The 21,632-nt window shown below is 34.7% G+C and overlaps 2 protein-coding genes across 3 annotated transcripts; one reads left to right on the top strand and one right to left on the bottom strand.

Annotated features, from left to right (window-relative positions):
• Positions 1-3,001: 3,001 nt before the first annotated feature.
• LOC117912193 (scarecrow-like protein 1) lies at positions 3,002-6,612 on the top strand. Of its 2 annotated transcripts, none has more exons than XM_034826693.1 (2): positions 3,002-3,137; positions 4,534-6,612. In XM_034826693.1, exon 2 carries the CDS (start codon positions 4,701-4,703, stop codon positions 6,405-6,407), a length of 1,707 nt encoding a protein of 568 aa, XP_034682584.1. In that variant the 5' UTR covers positions 3,002-3,137; positions 4,534-4,700; the 3' UTR covers positions 6,408-6,612. The 2 variants fall into 2 exon arrangements, with proteins under 2 accessions (XP_034682584.1, XP_034682585.1); XM_034826694.1 differs by lacking the exon at positions 3,002-3,137 and adding an exon at positions 3,238-3,918.
• A 326-nt stretch (positions 6,613-6,938) lies between these two features.
• Positions 6,939-17,168, bottom strand: LOC117912196 (probable gamma-secretase subunit PEN-2). The gene is made up of 2 exons (XM_034826697.1): positions 16,893-17,168; positions 6,939-7,440 (listed from the first exon to the last, which is right to left on the bottom strand). The coding sequence occupies exons 1-2, from the start codon at positions 17,116-17,118 to the stop codon at positions 7,280-7,282; spliced, it is 387 nt and encodes a 128-aa protein (XP_034682588.1). The 5' UTR covers positions 17,119-17,168; the 3' UTR covers positions 6,939-7,279.
• Between the last annotated feature and the right edge of the window lie 4,464 nt (positions 17,169-21,632).

Here is a 21,632-nt window from a genome sequence, read left to right as displayed (position 1 = left end):
CTTGTGATATAGAAATAGTGACTTTCATTTATTCGTAAAACAATCAATTGAGATTTCGGGTCTACAAGAAGGTAACCCGAATCCTTATTTTCTAGTCTACGTTAACATATACATAAAACAAAAAAGTAATTTTATAAAAATTGTCTATGAAGTGATTGTCACCTAATATTTATAAAAAGGTAATTCAAATATTAGGAAATGTTTGTAACCACTTAAAATCACTCTAAATGGGCACTTAGTATCATTTACTTTTTCTCATTTCTAATGTAGCAAAATTTGTTGAATGGTTCCATAAATTAGACTGCTTTTAGTGGGCAATAGTGCGTGTTAGCCAATAAGCAAACAAAAACAATACGTGTTAGCCAATAAGGAAACAAAATTAGTAAAACTATTTCTAAATACATTCTTTATTTAGAAGACTGATGGCTCTCACTAACCATTCTTTAATTGATAAATTCTAAGTGAATAAAAAAAGAATATAAGGAAAATAGAAATACATCAAAGATGATGTTTCTAGAATGAATATGACTTCAGTTGATTGCCTTCTAGAAAATATTTTGTGAAACAATATTCAATATGAAAAGTTCATCTTCCTTATCAAATCTCAAATTATCATGGATTTTTTTTAGCTTTTCTTTTTTTTTTTTAACCAAAAAAACTTGAATTTTTCTTCAAAAGAGGAAAAGAGGGTTCAGTGGGTTTCTATTTTCTTCAAGAAGTTAACTGGGCTGGGCCATAAATCATAAACGGGCTCAGATTTTGGGCTTGTGGTCCATCTTGCATCACACATATTTTCAGCCAATAGTTTTCAAAAATAAAATAAAAATGTAACTAAGGCCTTGTTTGCCAATAGTTTTCAAAAATAATTTTTTGTTCTCAAAAAAAAAAAAAAAAGGAACATGTTTAGCAATTAGAAAATAGAAAATAATTTTATATTCTTAAAAACAAAAAATAGTATATTTTTAGAAAACATTTTTTAGTTAGTTTAAGTTGTTTTCCAATGATTATTTTAAAAATAATTATAAAAATATAGAGAATGATTAAAAATAAAGCAGATAAAATTTATTTTTTAAAAATATAAAAAATAGGTTAAAAATATTTCACATTCTCAAATAAACTTTTATTTTATAAAATATCATGAAACTATTTTAAAAAACACCTCTTGAACAACGTCAAGTTTGTTTGGTAACTGTTTTTTAAAATAATTCTAAAAAATAGTTTTTGAGAACAGCTAAAAATTGTTTTTTGATTTTTATAGAATAAAAGTTTATTTGAAAATCTAAAATGTTTTTAACTTGTTTTTAATATTTTTAAATATGTTTTAAAAATAATTTTTATATCTAGTATTTTATTTTTAATCATTTTATATATTTATATAATTATTTCTCAAAATCGTCCTCAAAAAATAAATGAAAATAACAAAAAATAACTAAAAAATGATTTCTAAAAGTACCTTATTTTCTATTTTTAAGAACAAAAAACAAAACAGTTTTTCATTACCAAACGTGTTTTTTATATTTTTTATTTTGAAAAACATAAATCGTTTTTTAAAACAGTTCACAAACAAACCCTAATATTTTTAAAACTTTTGTTTTATGGGTCTAAATAAAGAATACAAGAGTGGAGAAAATTACAATTCTCTTATATAAAACAATGTTTATTAGGGAATTAAATAAATCATAAACATTTTTTTCATTAAAAAAAATGGCATGATAAGAAAGGCAAAGCTCAGCATGTTTTTAATTAATAGAAGAGAAAAGCAAAATTTATCAAAAGGGTGTAGGGGAGTACTTTAAAAAAGATGGAAATAAATTATTTGAAACTCCATTGACAACCATGAAATAGACAGCCACACAATGACAAATGAGGCAGGTCATTGTTGAGTAGACATGCATTAATTTCCAACTGATAGTTTACAAATGAAAATTGAACACAAATTGTCCATCCTTTGTGATGATAATACCTATAATTAAAAATATGATATGATATGGTAACACTATTTTATATTCAAACTTTCTTTTTTTTTTTTAATTTTATGCTAAAGTGTTGATCATCCTTGAAAGAAGAAAAAAGAAAGTCTCACATTCACTTGAGTTGTTCAAATTTATTATTGAATGATAAATTAACTTTGAAAGTGAGTGATTTCTTAACTTGTCATATCTTCCATTGGAGGCTCATCTGCTTATTTACAAAGTGTATGAACTTTTTAGTTGAAAAGATAATTAAAAGTAAAATGGAAGTGAAGCAGGTTAAGAGTTTTTTTGTACTTTCTCCCTTGTTTTGAGTTTTGACAGGGAAATGAATGTGTCTCAGAATCTACTGACCATGCATCTGGAAAGCAGTTTGCTATTGTCCCATTGACTTCCTAATAAAGTGTTGGGAACAATTGTCTGCTGCTGAGGAGTGCTGAGGACCATGCACTCTAGCATGCACCATCTTCATTTCTCACATGATTTTAGTCAGTTGATTAATACCCATGATTAAATTCAAATGATCTCAGCTACAATAGTGGATTTGGTACAGGCATGGTTATGGAGAGAGAGAGAGAGAGAGCTTTTAGAGAAGAATAATGGATGAAGGGGAAATGGAGATGAAGATCACTGAAATGGAATAGTTGGGGTGAAATTTTGTCTATCCATTTTACCTCTTTTCTTTGTGGTATCTTTTCACAGAGAACTGTAAGAATGGAGCATTGGATGTGAGCATCTATTGGATTCTTGAATATGGTATATGGGACCCTCAAAAAACATTGTTTATAGTTGTTTTTTCCGTTTCTTAAGCCTTTGTGGATTTGGGTTCTTTGAATTCTTCATCTCTGCTCTTTCAGGTTCATTGCTATTTTTTCTGATGTATTTTATTGGGTTTCTGCCATATAGAACACATCCATCTGCCTCATTTTTAATGTTGGAGATATTATTTTAGTGTCAACTTGCCTTTAAACTATTCTCATTTTTCCTGTAGCCATGGTCAAACCCCAATCTTATCCCCTTCTCCAAGCCATTTTAAAGGCTTTTTGTCCATCTGGGTTCCTCTCAAATCTCCATATGAATGCTGATAGCTCTCTTTTGCCCACAGTTGGATTTCTCATCCTGTATCTGGTTGCCTTAAGAGCTGCCTCTAGCTGTTTTGCTTAGTGGGTTAGTTTCTTTCTGTTCCCCTTCTAATTTATCATTATTTCTGTTTTGAAATTTTATTGGTTGGCTATGGATTGCTTCATCTGTGGGTACTCTTTTGCAGATGAAGTGTTACTACTTTGTTTGAGATAATTTTACAAATTCAATATGGTGAATTGTTTCTGTTGCTATTCCTAGATGTCTGAGGTGGGAGTTGCCATATTGATATCTGAATGAGAAAGCTAATGCCAATTGTCATCATTATTAGAAAATTTTATTTTGTTGACATATCTTTTTTACCCATGTTTACACATGGAAGGTGTATAAATCAGTTGGAATGTCTCCCTTTAAACAGTTCCATTCAGCTTTCATTCTGTTTTCATCTCTTCTTATGTTTGCTTTGACTGTGCTGTAAAGGAGAGTCTTAAATCGGGTTAAAAAATTTGCTTTGCAGCCTTCTTGGTAATGTATACATAGGAAGGAAATAGTATTAACAGGCACTATTTTGCTTGAAGAAAAAGGAAGTCAAACTGCAGAAGCAATAATAGATTTGTTGGCATAAATCTTACCTGATCCTGATTAGAAGACCTACCACTCCTGCAATTCACCTAACAATATGTATAGAAAGGAGAAAGGATAGTATTTAGAGTTACAGATCATCAACAGCTCTTTCTAAGTCAAGGATTAAATACCCTTCTTCAAGTTTCTCAAATTTCATCCAAGCTTTGTCTCAGTTGATACCAGAAGGGCTTCCCAAGTGAATTCAGGTTGAGAGATCAGTAGTTCAAACAATTCAGGTTGAGAGGTCAGTAGTTCAAACCAACTAGGGTAGATATGAGTTTTTCGTGTTAATTTCTTCTGTAATTGTTATGTTAAATATTATGTTGGGCAATAGATCGAAAGTCCTAGAATGGAATTGATGAACACATCAAACCAAAGCCTTGTAACATTTTTAGAAACATGATAGACCATCACACTTAGATGGTACTCACTCCAGATAGCCTGAGGTAGCTAGGTAACCCTTTTCCCTGGACTTTTGAGATGGCTCTCACTCTACTCTAGTTTGCCTCTGCCATGAGTCTGTTATAAACCATGGATGCCCTTTTGCTGATTTTTTGCCCTTCATGACAATGAATGGACAGCTAAACCTATTTCTTGCTTTCAACGGGAACTGTTGATTTTATGGACAAAAATTCTTAGGTAATGGCTCAGTTTCTTTATAAATGGTTTCCAATACTAAAAAGGGGTCATTCAGAACCTCTTTATGAGCTCATTACAATGCTTGTCACCCCCAACAAATCAATCTCTCTTACTTATATTTGCCATATTACTGCAGTTTTTATGCGTCCATTTTTCTTTGCCTGTATCCTGGAAACGATCTTTTGATGGTTGCATAGCCAACACCAACCTTCTTTTTCAGGTGCTTATTCTTACACAGAGAGAGAGGTAGAGAGGTAGTCTTGGGTAATTATTACAGTTAATGGTGGTGGACATGCAGCAAGCTAAACATAGCCCAAAATACTATTGGTAGTGCTGGGGCCTTTTATTTCTGTGGTAAGTCACCTTCGCTTAAAACTGGACAAAATTATGTCTTTAATCAGACCTGCAGATTCATCTGCTCCTTCATATGGGGAGCCAAGAATTTACCAGGCCAAAGGAAGCAGCAACCCTTCTGGTTTATCCACTCAGATGTACAGTTCAAATAAACAGAAGTTTAAGCATGTTACTGAATCTAACCACTTGGACAATTACAACCAGCAGAGCTTCCCCGAGTCCTCGACTGCAGAGTTGCATGCGTTGCAAGCCAACGTCTATCACCCATCTAACTCTGGCGTTCCTGGGGGGGCATTCTGCCCCCAAGTTTCCTGTTCCTCTGCTACCGCACACAACTCATATTTGGAGAAAATCTTGGATCCAATAGACTCTGGTGAAGATAATATTAGGTTAAAGCTTAGAGAACTGGAAAGTGCACTGTTGAATGATAATGATGAGGATGATTATAATTATTATGGTGGAATTAGCGGTCCAGAACATAACATGGATATTGATAGTGAATGGGCTGACTCGATCAAGGATATATTATTGCTGCCAAATTCACCAAAGGACTCTTCATCTGACTCCAACCTCAGTAGCATATGCGGCAACAAAGAAACATCAGCGTGCACATCTAGGCCCACAACCCCAAAGCAGATGCTTTTCAATTGTGCTGCTGCCCTTTCAGAAGGCAACATGGAACAAGCGTCCACCATCATTGCCACTCTCCGGAGGATGGTCTCTATCCAAGGAGATCCTCCCCAAAGAATTGCGGCTTACATGGTTGAAGGACTTGCAGCTCGCATGGCTGCATCAGGCCAAGGACTATACAGAGCTCTGAAATGCAAAGAGCCACCCACTTCCGACCGGCTCTCTGCCATGCAAATCCTCTTTGAGGTGTGCCCTTGTTTCAAGTTTGGTTTCATGGCAGCAAATGGTGCAATCACAGAAGCCTTCAAAGGTGAAAAAGGTGTTCATATAATAGATTTTGACATAAATCAAGGGAGCCAATACATAACCCTGATACAGGCACTTGCTGCTCAACCTTTTAAGCCTTGCGTGAGGATTACTGGGGTGGATGATCCTGAATCGGTTCAACGAAAAGTTGGTGGTCTGAAGATCATCGGCCAGAGACTGGAGCAGCTAGCAGAGGCATGTGGTGTGCCATTTGAGTTCCGAGCAATAGCTGCCAAAACTGCAGATATAACCCCATCAATGCTCAACTGCCTGCCAGGTGAGGCTCTTCTTGTGAACTGTGCCTTCCAACTTCACCACATGCCAGATGAGAGTGTTTCAACTGTAAATCAACGGGACCAACTCCTTCGAATGGTAAAGAGCTTGACTCCTAAACTGGTGACTGTTGTAGAGCAGGATGTGAACACAAACACTGCCCCATTTTTCCCCAGGTTTATTGAAGCTTATAACTATTACTCGGCTGTGTTTGAATCACTTGATGCAACATTGCCCAGAGAGAACCCAGACAGGATTAATGTTGAAAAGCACTGCCTTGCTAGAGATATAGTAAACATTGTAGCATGTGAAGGCGAGGAGAGGATAGAGAGGTATGAGGTTGCGGGGAAATGGAGGGCAAGGATGACAATGGCCGGATTCAGACCATGTCCATTGAGCTCATCTGTGAATAACTCAATCCAAGAGCTTCTAAAACAGTACTGCAACCGGTATAAGGTGAAGCAGGAGGGTGGTGCACTTCATTTTGGGTGGGAAGACAAAATCTTAATAGTTGCTTCTGCATGGAAGTGATTAATTTGGCTTTGATGAGGATATCATCTCCATGCTGGCAAATGAAGTTTGGATATTTTCTTGTAATCGACTTGAGAGTGTGTGAAGGAACTCAAAGACATGTAACCATTTGTGGTGTAACAATTCGCAAGTAGGATTGTTGCGTACAATAATAAAAGCTTTGCTGTTCCGGTGTGGTTTGTTCTATATATATTAGTTGACAACAGATCAAAGCGAGCAAACCAAATGGATGAGAGGAAAATGAATGGGGTTATCTTCAGAATGGTAAGTTGAGGATTGTGCAATGCAGGATTTGCTACAAGCAATATATCCATTCATGTGAGAGAGTGGCTCAAGGCCATTCATTACTGAGCTTTTAATTTGCATACACCATTCACAAATGTACCAGATGGGTTCATAAAGGAAAAAACCAGATTTGATTCTGGTTTGCTGTTTCAGATAAGCCCACAAAACCAAAGTTTACCCAGCATTTTAATCACACGGCTTTAGGCACACGAAATCAAATAAAGTTGTTTTGGAACTGTTTGGCACTTGGAAAAGTGAAGCCTAGAAACTGTATTTAAAAAAAATAAGCATCCAGAGGCCTTCTACAGAATGGACAAAGGTTTCCTCCCTGTTAGCATGTCAGCTTCATCTAGCTCATGATATATTTGTTCTTCGAAATATATATTGGTCATGTGGCAATCTCAAGAATGAGCAGCATCATTTAAATTACACTTCATTTCCTGATTTGAATTTCCACCATGAACAACAGTAACTTACATAACCAAGTCTTTCAATCTCTCTCAACAACAAAATATACATCTATGAGCACTTAAAATAGGTAAAGAGAGGAAGTGTTGTGACCTTCGGACCCAGGGGAAGGTATATGACTAGCTCCAACCTGTCAAGCCTAACTTGTCAGCAACATTGTACATTACTAGTTCATCCCAAACATGGCCAAAGAGATGCTTCCCTCCTATGATAAATGTAAGAGCCCATGAGGAGAGAAGAACTGTGAAAACCGTGAACCCGGCTGCAGATCCTACAACATCTATAAAACACAGAAAGACAATCAAAACCATCAAACAGAAATGCATATGGGGGACAGTTTCAGAGGACAAAAAGGATGAAACCCTGACAGAAATACATTCTAATTTTCATGACATGATATATAATTTTCTTTTTCTTAATAATAATTTGTCATAACATAGTTCCAGAGTCCAGACAAAAGACCCTGTTTCAAATGTATTTACATCATGAACTTGCATTTTTCAAAGCTGTGAAAAATAAAACAAAATTTGCTCCATCAAGAGATTAGTAAGTGAATGATAAACTATAACAAAGAATATGGAAATTACCAAACCCAAACAAACCAACGTTAACATTAAGACAAGCTGAGAGACTCAAAAACATGTACCCTGTCTCAAATATTGTATATTTCTTGTTCCTACAGTCACATCCACCTAATACAGGATCTAGCCACTGATCAATTTAAGAAAGAAGCTGCTTGGTTTCTAATAGATCTCCATTGGGGAACAAAGTGAGTTGACAAATCCATTTTATGCATTTGTGCATAACAGATTTATGTTAAATTTGAAATCCAGTCTTCCTGACAAGGCAATGTTCCCCTTTGATGTTGCATATTGTGCTTGAAGGTTGCACACTGAGGCTTTTTAATGACAAAAATAAATTGAATTAAATCTTTTTCTCTCATGCTCCATTTAGATCTTGAGAGTAGTCAAGAAAGTGGAATAAAGGAAGAATTTCAAATTCTTTGTCCTATTTGCCACAAAAATTATGAAGAAAAACAAAATATAAGATAAATTATTAAAAGCTATTTTCAAATTCTTTATTATATAAAAGAAGAATAAAAAGGCTAGTCAAATAAACTATTGTGCTTAAACTTATTTTTATTTTCCTTTACCTTGTCTTTTCTTTTCTTTTCTTTTTTATTCTTTTTTTCCTCCTTGTTTTCTTTCCCCTATCCCTCCATTCAAATTTTCCATGATCCAAACCGAGCCTTACTTTATGGTGGATCACATCAAAGGAAATGAAATCAGAATCACGTTTTAAAATTCAATACATAGCTGAATTTAAGAAGTTATTCTATTCAAACTAAACTCAAAATAAAATTTACTGGCCTCAAACTCAATGATTTTTTGGGCCCAAGAGATGAAAAAGAGGGCCCTGGAAATTGGATTCTTTGTTGCAGAAAGTTTTTGAATCATCTTCTGAGTTAGCTTGCTCCATGAAGGGAATTAATTACCCAGCTAATCAGTCAGCTGACTTATTGGCTAAGCAATGTGCTTTTGGGATAGAGGCTCTTGTTACTGCTATTAGTACTACTGAAATCATAGATTCATAGTATGATATCAGAAACATGGAAATTTGATCATATGAAAGAAGATTATTAACCAGCCCTAGCTATCATTTCCTCCACCCATCCTCTCTCCCTCTTCCTTTTCTATTCTCAACACATTGATGATTACAATTCCCAAAAATATCCAATTTCATGCACATTTTGTTTAATTTTCTCAAAACAGTTTTCTGTTCTTAAGAATAGGGGCAAAAAATAAACACCTAGAAACTTTGTTTAGTTACCTTTTTTTATAAAATGGTTCTTAGAGAAAACCCTAAAACAGGATTTTTCAGTGTCTTTGAGGATATGTTTGGCTTGTGTGCTTGCAAAATTTTCAAAGATCCAGGATGTGATGTTCTTTCCACTACAAGCCTAAATCAACCAACAAGATAGTAGATCAGTTGGCAAAGCTGAAGTTTTACTATTGGAGGTTTTTGTATGGTAGTGATTATAGAATGTAGTGGGATTTGAGAACTCTTACTGTTCTATTTATACTTTTTCTTCTCTTCAAACCCTGCATCCTGATCTCTTTTTGATAAAGAAATGCTTTAAAAAAAAATAAAAATAAAAAGATGTCTTCAAGTAACACCAGATTTTTTTTTTAATTGCCAAGGAACCTTCCATGGCTGAGCCGCTCAGACTATGCATGAGGACCCAAGCCTTGGGGTACTGACCCCGCCACCCACAGCCAGCACCAGGCAATCCAGGGCATTCAATCAATGGTAGAAAGCAAACCTAAGACCATGCACCTCTACCATAAATCACGATGTTTGCCCTAACAAACTAGGCACCCTAACAAGCAATAACACCAGATTGATCTTCATGTTAGTTCTTTTCTGAAAACAAAGAGTGATTTTTGAATAATACTTGCATATTCACTAGGTATATTTACAGTTTATTTATAAATTTTTATAATGGGGAAAGGAAAAGGGAAATTGAATCATTTACTCAAGCTAAAGAAGAATTCAATGCTCAAAGTGAGGAGGATTCTCAAATAATGTCTTCGTTATAAACTCAATGCAGCAAAAGATTAGCAAACTTTGTATGTTCTTCTCTACAAAGGGGGATTTGGGAGGCCATCAGTCAGACTTATTCCAAGGTTAGTGATAGAGACAAGTGGCAGTCATCTTTAAAAGTTTATCAGAGGCGCAAAGGAGTGGGCTCCAAGGCCCAAGCTTTGATTTGGCACTCTCTAGATGATAATGGGCTTAGTTGGCATCTTATATAAGTCAATATAGGTTCAGCCTAGAAAGTACTTTCAGAAATTAACTTATGGGCTTAGTCAATGGTTAAAGTTACCATTTTCAATCATTATTGTTGCCATTTTCCAACAGTCTATAAACTTTATGTCGGGATCTCAATTGCCTAATCTTCCAGCCTATCGTATGAATCCAATTGAGTATGAGGAGCTGAAAAGACAAATGGAGGAGAAGCTGTTCAAGGGATTTAAGTACCGAAAGTCTAAGTCCTTATGTTGTCCCAGCCTTACTAACCCCTAAAAAGGATGGCAGCTGGCGCATGTGTGTAGACAGCCATGCAATCAACAAGATAACTATCAAATATCGGTTTTCCATTCCTCAGCTTGATGATATGTTGGATATGATGGCTGGTTCTTGCATCTTTACAAAGATAGATCTGAAAAGTGGGTATCATCAAATACAGTTAAGGCCCCCAAGGATGAGTGGAAGACTGCTTTTAAAACAAAGGATGGCCTCTATGAGTGGCTGGTTATGCCTTTTGGCCTCTCCAATGCTCCTAGCACATTCATGCGCTTCATGAATCAAGTGCTTCAACCATTTATTGGCAAGTTTTTAGTTGTTTACTTTGATGATATTTTAATCTACGGCAAGACTGAGGAAGATCATGTTTCCCATTTGCAACAAGTTATGAGAATCCTTCGACAAGAGAACCTCTACATAAATTTGAAAAAATGTTCCTTCATGACCTCAGCTATTATGTTCCTGGGTTTTGTTGTTTCAGCCAAAGGGTTAGAAGTAGACCATGGTAAGGTGAAAGTCATCCTAGAATGGCCAGTTCCTAGCACATTGCAGGAGCTACGAAGTTTTCATGGGTTGTCCACATTTTATTGAGGCTTGATCAGAAGTTTCAGCACTGTTATGCCTCCTATCACTGCTTGTATGAAGAAAAACCAGTTTGTTTGGACAAAGGCAGCAACAAAGGCTTTTGAAGAAATAAAGAAGTGGCTAACTGAAGCACCTGTTCTACAACTTACTGATTTTCAAAAGTATTTGAAGTAGCTTGTGATGCATCGAATGTGGGAATTGGAGGTGTGCTCAGTCAAGAAGGGCATCCTATTGCATTTTTCAGCGAAATTTTGAATTAAGCAAAGCAAAAGTAATCAATCTATGATAAAGAATTCTATGTTGTGGTTCAAACTTTGCGCTATTGGCATCATTATCTCCTTCCAAAGGACTTTGCTTTATATTCTGATCATGAAGCTCTCATTTATGTTGACTCTCAAAAGAAGCTTAACCATCATCATGGGAAGTGGGTCTCTTTCTTACAAGAATACACCTTTGTTAATCGGCATAAATCTGGTGTTGAGAATAAGGCAATTGATGCTCTTAGTCGAGTGGTGTATATTCTTTCTTCTATGGCTATATAGGTCATGGGATTTGATTTGTTGAAGCGGGATTATAATTCTTGCAAGGATTTCAACATTATATATGATGCCTTAGCAACAGGGATTGCAGGAGCATATCCAGATTTTTCGCTGCATGATGGATATCTCTTCAAAGGGACCTGCCTTTGCTTACCTAACACATCACTTTGAGAGCAAGTGATATGGGAATTGCATTTTGGAGAAGCAGCTAGTCATTTTGGAAGAGATAAGACGATTGCAATGACAGAAGATCGTTTTTATTGGCCAAGTTTAAAAAGAGATGTGGCTAAGAATGTTTCTAAATGTCGCACATGCCAACCATCAAAGGGAAGGAAGAAAAATACCGAACTATACATGCCACTTCCAGTGCCACATGAGCCATGGCAAGACCTAAGCATGGATTTTGTCCTTGGTTTGCCAAAAACTTTCAAGGGACATGACTCCATATTTGTTGTGGTCAATCGTTTCTCTAAAATGGTGCACTTTATCCCATGTTCAAAGACTTTGGATGTTGTCCATATTGCTAAACTGTTCTTCTAACAGATTGTCTGACTGCATAGTTTGCCAAAGACTATTGTTTCTGATTGAGATGCAAAGTTTATGAGTTATTTTTGGAGAAGCTTATGAAAGATGCTGAACACAAAGCTGAAATTTTCTTCAACTTTTCACCCTCAAACTGATGACCAAACAGAAGTTATTAACCAAAGTTTAGGCAATCTACTTCGCTGCCTAGTTGGAGAACATGTTAGTAATTGGGATCAAATTCTTCCTATGGTTGAGTTTGCATATAACAGTTCAGTAAATAGGTCTACAAGTCGCAGCCCCTTTGAGATCGTGACTGGCTTGCTTCCTAGGAAGCCTATTGATTTAGTTCCTTTACTAATGGAAGCACGACCAAGTATTGAAGCCGATGCTTTTAGCAAGCATATACATGATTTACATGAGGATGTTCAAAGGAAGATTGCTCTTAGCAATGAGAATTACAAGGCACAAGCTGATTTGAAAAGGAAGTTTGTTGATTTTAAGGAAGGAAATATGATTGTGGTAAGGATAAGGCTTGAACGATATCCTAAAGGTACATACAAGAAACTTCACTCAAAGAATGTTAGTCCATACAGAGTGCTCAAGAAAATTAGCACAAATGCTTATGTTATTGATTTGCCAGAAAATATGGGTATTAGTAACATCTTCAACATTGAGGACCTCACCCTATGTTCTAATCCTGAAGATGTTATAACTAATAGTGGCCCCAATGCTCGCTTACCACCAGCTCCACGTTTAAAGGAGGAAATTGAAGATGTTATTGTCACCAAATTGTTTCAACTAGAGGAGGGGGCTATCAAAGGTATCTTGTCAAATGGAGAGGAAAGCCACTTTCAGATTGCACATGGATCATGGACGGGGAATTCCAACACTTAATCAAGACCTTTATGAGAGATTTCATGCCTTTAACTCGTCAAGGTCGAGTTTTCCTAAGCCGAGGAGAGTTGATAGAAACAAGTGGCAGCCACCTTTAAACGTTTATCAAAGGCACAAAGGAGTGGACTCCAAGGCCCAAGCTTTAATTTGGCACTCTCTAGATGATAATGGGCTTAGTTGGGATCTTATATAAATCAATATGGGTTCAGCCTAGAAAGTACTTTCAGAAATTAAGTTATGGGCTTAGTCAATGGTTAAAGTTACCATTTTCAGTCATTATTGTTGTCATTTTCCAACAGTCTTTAATGTGGTCAGTAATCAATCCAAGTTTGTCATTTTCAAGTTGCATTTATTGTGTCTAGTTCCAAGGAGATATAAGTCCCTAGAAAAGTCTTATATAGTAGTTGATTAATCTTTTGGAATCAATCAATCAATCAATGAATTTTCAGCAGCCAGTTTTTCCTTTGTGAGATGCAAAGACTACTTGGGTGTAAAGCCTAAGGTTTCTAGGAGTGATTCGTAAGGTCCTTTCAATTATACTCTCCTTGCATTTTACTTTCTGTATTGCATCAGTTAGAGATGTTGCTCAAGATTTATGAACTCAAGACTAGAATTCATAATACCAAATAAGGTAATCTTTCAGTGCTTGAGTGCTACAATGTTATATCAGGGTTGTGGCTTGAATTAGATTGTTATCAAAATTTTAAAATGAAGTATGGTAAGGATGTGATGATGTATGGGGAGTTTATTCAAAGGAGAAACTAGATAGTGGATTGGTATGCATCCCCCATATATCCTTAAAAGGATAGTTGGCAAACATATTGACCAAGGAATTTGCAACTCAACTATTCCAAATCTATCACTAACAAGCTAGGAATGAAGCACATTTATTCACCAGCTTAAGGGGCAGTGTTGGTGAATCAGTGCAATAATTACCTGGTTATACAACCAAAGTAGGGTGGGATTTAATTGGAATTTGTTTCCCTTTTTGTACAGTTAGCTGATTTGGTGGAGTAATTCTAGACTTAAAATAGAGTCATTTTCTTTTCTTTTCAACTATGACTGCTCTAGGTAATTGCTTCCATTCGATTAAAATGTGCTTGGAATACTCTAGAATTCCTCTTGCATTGGGACTAGATTGAGCGTTTATGGTTGTTTGAGTAATAATGGAAGAGGCATCGGATTTTTCTGTCATATTGTGTTGATTGAAGATAGGACAAGATTACCATAATACAAAGGACCACACACACACAGACATATATATCTATCTATATATATGAAAAAAAAAAAAAAAAAAAGGAAAAAAGGACATCGAAAAATGGGTGGAAAAAAGGACATAGAAAAATGGGTCTTGAACTAAACCTAGCAATGAAGACCAGAAGGATACACAAACAATTCCAGCAATTAAGACTCGAAAAAATTGGAACAAACACTGAGAATTGGAACTAGTATGAAAGATAAAAAAGGCTACTGAACACAGGGCTCTCGTACCATGAAAACAGAGAATAATTTTTTAATAATACTTGTATATTCACTAAATATATTTACAGTCTATTTATAATGTTTCACAATAGGAAAAGAGAAGGAAATTACTCTATTCTAGGCCTAGAATTACTCCACTAAATCAACCTTCAATTACAAGAAATAAATCAAGAAGTAAATCAAGTCAACTGTGTAGAAAAAGAACAAAATCCAATCAAATCCCAACCTATTCAAGTTGTATAATCTGGAAAGTACTACACCAATTCTCCAACATTTTTCTTTTGTTTTTTCTTTTTCTGTCTGTTTCTTTTCTTTTCCTAGTAGTTCTTGAGAATAATTGAATACAACCTAAAAATGCAAAAACTTTAAAGTAAATGACAGTACCTATGACACTATTACTTAATAATAGATGGGACATCATCTAATTAATGTCATATTTTGTATAAAAATAGGAGCAATGATCACATCCTTAGCTTGATTTCACCATTAAAAACACTCTTCAACTAAGCGTATGTCATCTTGGATACACCCAGCTTTCCCATATTTTCTTTGAGTTTTTTATATTTATAGGCATATTTAATGAATAATGATGACCTTGAAATACTCCTGGGACATCCCAGACACAAGAATGAAGGGTGAATTGAACCAAAAGACTGAATTTGCAAGAAGTTCTCGTGTGTTGACCCTGTTTGACTAGTAAAATGTTTTGAAGCAGTTGAAGGGGCTAGACATGTCCAATCGAGTTGAAACAAATTTTGTTAGATTTCTCACTTTCTGAACTTAAATTTAAACAAATTTCAAAAATTTTGGAGGTCGTTTGCCTAAGGAAAAAATTGGAGAAACACGAGTTGTATTCCAACTCAAGAGGTGCCACCAAGGGCTCTACTCCCTAGTGGTGCCACCCTGTTCTTTTAAGGAGCATGTGATTGCAGCTCATAAGTAACCCTTTTTTTTTTTTTATAGACAACAAGAACATGCAATAAAAAAACGCCAAAAAAAAAAGGGGGTGTGCCCTACATATACAGGTTGTATGCACAAAAACAACCAACACACACTCAAACAAAGAAAGTCCAAACAAACAAACAAAGCAAAGTTAACCACAAAAAAGATTTTCTAGGAAAATCAACATAGAGGGGAAATCCAACTCCAAAGAATCCCTAGTCCACTCAAAAAGAGTCCGAAAGAAGAGATCCTTTAAACCCTAGTCTGAAAGTTCTTCATATTTGAAGATTCTTCAATTACGCTCTTTCCAAACACAACAAAATAAGCAAATGGGAGCCAAGCGTCAAACTACTCTATTCTTCTTTTGAAACCCCTTAACTTTCCATTGAAGGAGGAGATTTCTCACTGAATCTTGAAAAACCCAAGCCACTCCAAAGAGTGCTAATAAAAAGATCCAAAGTTCTCTTGTCTTGGCACAATGAATCAAAATGTGATCAATTGCTTCTTCACTCTCTTTACAAAAATTACATCTATTGACCATTTGTCATCCCCTCTTCATTAAGATGATTACAGTTAAGATCTTCCCCCAAACAGCTTCCCAAGCAAAAAAGCAAGTTCTAAGAGGAACACGGGATCCCCAAAACTCCTTCCCAGGAAATAAAAAATTATTCTCCCCACGTAGAGAGAAATTAAAATGGCCCTGAAGGTAACTCTCAAGGGGACTCAAAATCTTCTTAAAACAAAAAGAAATGCTTTGACCTAAATGCATAAGCAATTCATGGCTTAAATATCACTCAGCATCTTTAAGACATATTTTGTTGCTGATAAAAAATACATCTATCACTCAAAATTTCCAATATCTAAGATTATCAACAAACAGCTCAACATTGATTTCTCCACCCCCCCAAGATTCATAAAATGTTTTTTAAAGTAAATGACATAATATTTCCCAGAATACCCAAACGAGCATAATTACCCAAGTAGCTACAATCCAAATTCAGTTCAGCAATTTTCATTTTTCTTTTTGGATAAGGGAGTTCAGTGATTCCTTTGGGAGGGAGAAATCCAAGTGCCACTTCATTGATGGGTATAGGAAAGGAGGTTGCTCAGACGCCCCCTAGCAGATTTACATATATATATGAAGTACAAAATTCTAGACTTATGGGAGTGAGAAACTAAATATTTTAGAAATTTTGATCAGTTCCATTGAAAATTCATGACAATAAAATCCAAAACACGCCAAATAACAAAAAATATCACAATTAATATCATAAAAATCCAACAAGCAAGGTATCCAACTTCTCGAGATCCTACTCTTAGGGAGATCAAACACTAGCAACTGGAAACATGTGACAGTGAGAATTATCCAACACCAAGAACATAAAAAATGAAATTTCAACTCAGTCAGAAATCAAATGGGGCAATGACCCAGATATTCCTGCGAACCCATATGCAACAATGAGGATTCAAGAGAACCCACTTGTCAAAACTCAAAACCCACAAAGTCTTATATAAGATATATGAAAAACAAAAAGGAAACGCGAAAGTTTATAAAGAAAACTCGCATGTAAGGGTAGAGATTCAAGAGAAGACAATAGTCAAAATCCAGAAATTCTTGAAATGGGTCTTGAGAATATGAAAAAGAAAAGGCAAAAGGCAGAGAAGGAGAGAGAATTACAGGGGCGAAGGCGAGGAAAGGAACGAGAGCGAAGAAGAACAGGCCAGAAGTAGAAGCAGTTGAGGGCCCAAAGCCAAGGAAGAAGGCAGAATCCGAATCTAAAGAATCTGCGAGCGTAAGCCACAGACTCTTCCTCAGAGAGGCCTAGTGGACCATCAATTGTGGGCCATCCAGGATTCGACATTGCAGTTGCAGAGGATGAATTAGGGTTGTTGCCAGTCTCCATTGCCACCACCAACCCCAAGACCTCCCCACCTCTCGGCTTTGTCTTCACATCCAAAGCCTTTTAAACGACACCGTTTCTTCTTCTTGTTCAAAACGTATATAATACTGGTCGCATTATCAGCCCTGTTACAAGTTGACCTGCCATAACGACATTTTTCGCATAATCATAAAAACGGGTAGTTGTAAAACCATAAAGGAATGCATAAGAACTTTTACAGAAGTTATCTCTTGAAAAATTTCTTTCATAATCTTTATATTAGTCGTATGATAAAAAAATTAAATTTATATTAAAAGTATTTTAAAGAGACGTTTTTTATGATCAAGAAACATCTTTCATAATTTTCATAAAAACACCTTTCATATCTTTTTATTGGGAAATTTATTGGTCATGTCGAAGAGATACCAACCACAATTTTCATAACCTTCTAAACTTCATATCGATCACATATCGAAATAAAAAATAAAAATTGAATTTATACTAAAAATATCTTTTGAAAAAACATTTTCCATATAAAATGTAATTAGTATTCATAAAAAATGTATTTATGTTATTAAAGTTATTAAAGTTAATCATTTGAAATTTGTTGTATCCATAAAATGATTTATTGTTTTAAATCATTCAAATTTACTAAAAAAAACTTAATCTAAAATTATTTGTTCTATGAAGATAAAAATTTGTATAAAAAATTTAAAATATCATAGAAAAGAAAAATGGAGTACATTATAACTAGAGCACAAATATTTTGGAATGCTTTTTATTCGAATTTGATATGAAATTGTTTTGATATAAATATAAAAATATTTGGTAAAAAAGTTTTAAATGTTTTAATATATTTTTGGAACTCGAAAGTTTTATGAAAAAAAAATATACATTATATCTCATATTTGTAATTATAATTAAAATTTGTTTGACTAATAAATTATATTAATATTCCTTATTAGACTTTAAGCTCATTCTCCTTCATTGACAATTTTTCAGATACCCTTAGTTTAGGCGATGAATGACGGTTAGGATGAAAATTTGGTGTTATTAGGACATTTGTTTAAACTTTCTTTTTAGACTTTGTTTAAATGTTAGAATTTGATTACTGTTAGCTATTGTTCAAGTTTGAAGTTGCTTGGACAATAACACTTTAGTTGATGTGTTAGTTTTAAAATTGAAATTTGAAGATTATAGAATTTGTTCTACTACTCAAAACAAGAATTTGGTAATTGGTAACTTCCAATTACAAGAGGAATGTTTGGGTTAATTTACACTTTGAGTTTTCAGACTTAAGGTGTGACATTAAATGCTCGGGCCCATGACCTATATTATCCATTATATACAGCCTCTCCATGAACTGTTGTCTATAATCTAACAAGATGAAAACTATCAACCTCTTGAGACTGTTTCTACCATCCTTATGTTTCAAATCCTCTTATACTATGGTCAATTGATATATCTTAGCTCACTAGAGCTAATGTCAAGTTCCACTTAAGGAACTATTATAGTCATAGTTTACTTGAACAAATATCGTAAGGATCATCCAAGAAAACACATTATCTTAACCCTATAAGTTATCATGGTGTCTTTATAAAAAATACCTATTGCTACTAGCTTCCACTAACAGTGACCTAATCTATAGGGAATGTATGATCACTTTAAAATCTCACTCGTAGGTCAAAGCCACTCCTAATTTTAGCATAAACTCGGTTTTCTATCAAGGTTGAGAGACAATATAACATAGTAGTTTGGTGAAGTCATGACTACTTGATAACCTTACGTCATGACTCACCATAGGTCATGTCAATGTATAACCATATAAACTAATGCACTCACCATGAGAAAAACATCACAATGACTAAGACCGGTTATCTCTCCAATTATGAAGTAATGCATTACAACCTTTAGTGGATTACCTAAATCTATGAACCAATTATGAACAAGTCATCTATTTGCAAAGAACCATGACTTAGATCTTTTATGCAACTCCTAATACACCCAATTTATTTACAATATAAGAGATGTTAAATGAGAATACCCATAAAGTACAATGCATGGAATAAAAATGGATAAAAGTGAACTAGAATATCATGTCATGCTTTTAAGGGTTCTATCCTAATAATAAGGACTTAACAATATGGATTATGTCATGATGGAGACTTAGCTTGGGTTGAGTGGATCTCTTAACCACATGAGCAAGTGGAGCAGCCTAATCTTGATTGTGCATAGTGGGGTCTATTGAACTTGGACACATGGCAGCAGTTGGAATATGAGAAGATAATTTCAACAGGCTAGAAGACCTTTGAAAATGTAAACTTGGATGGTTAGTTTGTTCCTAGATATTTAGGGGTGGCTGTTTCCATTAGCCTATATGAAAAAGGGGGATTATTTTTTTTTTATATAAATGTATGGCTGATGGGGAAATTATTTTTTTAAATGTTGTAGATTGGAAAATAACTCCAATTCTACGGCACTTTTGAACACATAGGATTGAGAGTGGAAAAAATGGTATTTTATATTTTAAGAGAAATGCAAACCCATTTCCCTAACCCATTTTTTTCTTTGCCCCAAAACTCATTTTCCCGCAGGCTCACATGAAGTGGAGCTCCTTGCATCAACACCGATAGGAATGAGGTAAAGTGTAGATCTGAGACACCATTGCCCTCGAGTGTTTTCTGTAAGTTTTGTGATTATGTTTGGTGGTGTGGTTGTGTTGGTTACTGAGAAAGTGTAGGAAAGTTGAAAAAAAAAATATGAAGTTTTCATTTTTTTTTTTTTTACAATGAAATTGAGTAGACCAAAAATTATGGAGAAAGTTTTCATTTTTATTTTTTTTGTGGTTTCACTTGTTATGATTCTATTTGGTTGTTAAGAAAGTGTGGGAAAGTTGAAAATTTTGTGGTTCTACTTATGGGTGAGCTTGTTGTGATTCTATTTGCTATCTATTAATATTTTAACTGTTACATTGGCATCGTATTTGTTCCATCTCAAGCTATGACCTAGTTATTGATTAACTAAGACAACCATTGGTTGATAATGCACAGAAATGTGATGTTATTGTGATGTCGGTTCGTGTGACAATTTAGGAAATAAAAGAACACATTTTTGGTTTTGTGTTTTATGTTTTTTGGTTTTTTTTTAAAATAAAATCTCAAGTCTGATGTATTGAATGAAGCATGGAATTCTATTTTTTTGAAACAATTTGATTTGGTAATGATTGGATCTTATAGGAAAAATTCATGAAAATAAGATAAAATAATGTTCTGAACAATAATTTTATGTTGTTTTAGTTTTTTAAAATAAAAAGAAGAATAAGTTAAGAAATGTGTTGGTAATTAGGCCACTATGATGATAAGATAGTCCTTTAGATAATATCTTATTCAATTGTTGGCTTTAATTATTTTCCTAAAGCTCTTTCTGCCTCTGGGTGAAGGTTTCTTTTATTATCATTTTTTAGTTTTATTTAGTTATTTAATTTAAAATTTTCATTATCATAAGAGGGAATAGATATTTTGTTTTTTGGTGTTTTCTTTTGGTAAGGATGGCACTATGAATCATGGCAATTAGTTGTGGAAGTTTTTTTTCCCAAATGACTACTGTATTAGAGGCCATACATGAGATAGATCGCTTAGATGCTCCATTTAGTGTTGATGCTACTACACAACTGTAGCCTTGATCAGGAGATGTATGATCTACAAGACGAAGGCCTCGTACGAGATAGATTAGGCATACACCAATTGTTGCCCGAGTGCAACTATTGATTGACATTAGTCCACCACCTCATCAATAGTTGACTCATCCATTACTCGATCTGGAGGTGTACGGACTAGAGGATGAGGGGCTGATACAAGAGAGACTAGGCATACATTTGTTCTTAGAGATGCACCATCGACTGACATTAGCCCGTCACCTATAAAGGTGTCATCCACCACACTTATAGTACCACTTATTACATCATCACCACAACCGATAGAGACTACATTGGTCATTGAGGAGTTAGTTCATATAGCAAATGATAATCAACAAGGACAAAAGAATGATAGTGGTCGAGGACATGGTAAGAGATGTGGTCATCGAGCTCATAGGGGGGGTACATATTAGCCCCATAGAGCCAATAGTGGAACATTCATATCATGGGCATCCACAACGAAAGAGGAAGACTCCTTCATGCGGTACACATTGAGGATGTTACTACATATGACTTTTATTTTGGATATTGTTAGTATTTTGCATATCATTATTTTCGAAAAATACTCAAGATGTATATTTATACTTGTTATATTTTGGATTGACTAACTTTTTATTAACGTAAGTTCTATAATATTCTACCTATTTTAGACTTATTTTACACAAAATAGTATTGTTACTTTTTTGGAAAGGTGTTGATTTAATTGGTATTTGGTTTACTTGTTTTGATTGGTTTTGGATTGAATGTCAAAATATAAGGTAATACTAATTAAGAGATAAATTTTATTTTACTTTTTTCTTTTGTGGAAAGTGTCTCTTGAAGAAACATTTTCAATATAAACCCT

The sequence above is a fragment of the Vitis riparia genome, chromosome 4 (genome assembly GCF_004353265.1).
Source record: "Vitis riparia cultivar Riparia Gloire de Montpellier isolate 1030 chromosome 4, EGFV_Vit.rip_1.0, whole genome shotgun sequence".
NCBI classification, from domain to species: Eukaryota; Viridiplantae; Streptophyta; class Magnoliopsida; order Vitales; family Vitaceae; genus Vitis; species Vitis riparia.
The sequence above is the reverse complement of the archived record's forward strand: the minus strand, read 5'-3'. Positions and strand labels throughout refer to the sequence as shown.

What these genes read in the sequence shown, in the direction of transcription:
- LOC117912193 (XM_034826693.1), top strand. Translation starts at nt 4,701, where the DNA reads ATGTCTTTAATCAGACCTGCAGATTCATCTGCTCCTTCATATGGGGAG.
- LOC117912196 (XM_034826697.1), bottom strand. Translation starts at nt 17,118, where the DNA reads ATGGAGACTGGCAACAACCCTAATTCATCCTCTGCAACTGCAATGTCG. An exon ending in CTTTCCTCGCCTTCGCCCCT is followed by an intron (nt 7,441 to 16,892) that starts GTAATTCTCTCT and finishes TGTGTTTTATAG; the next exon opens with ATGTTGTAGGATCTGCAGCC.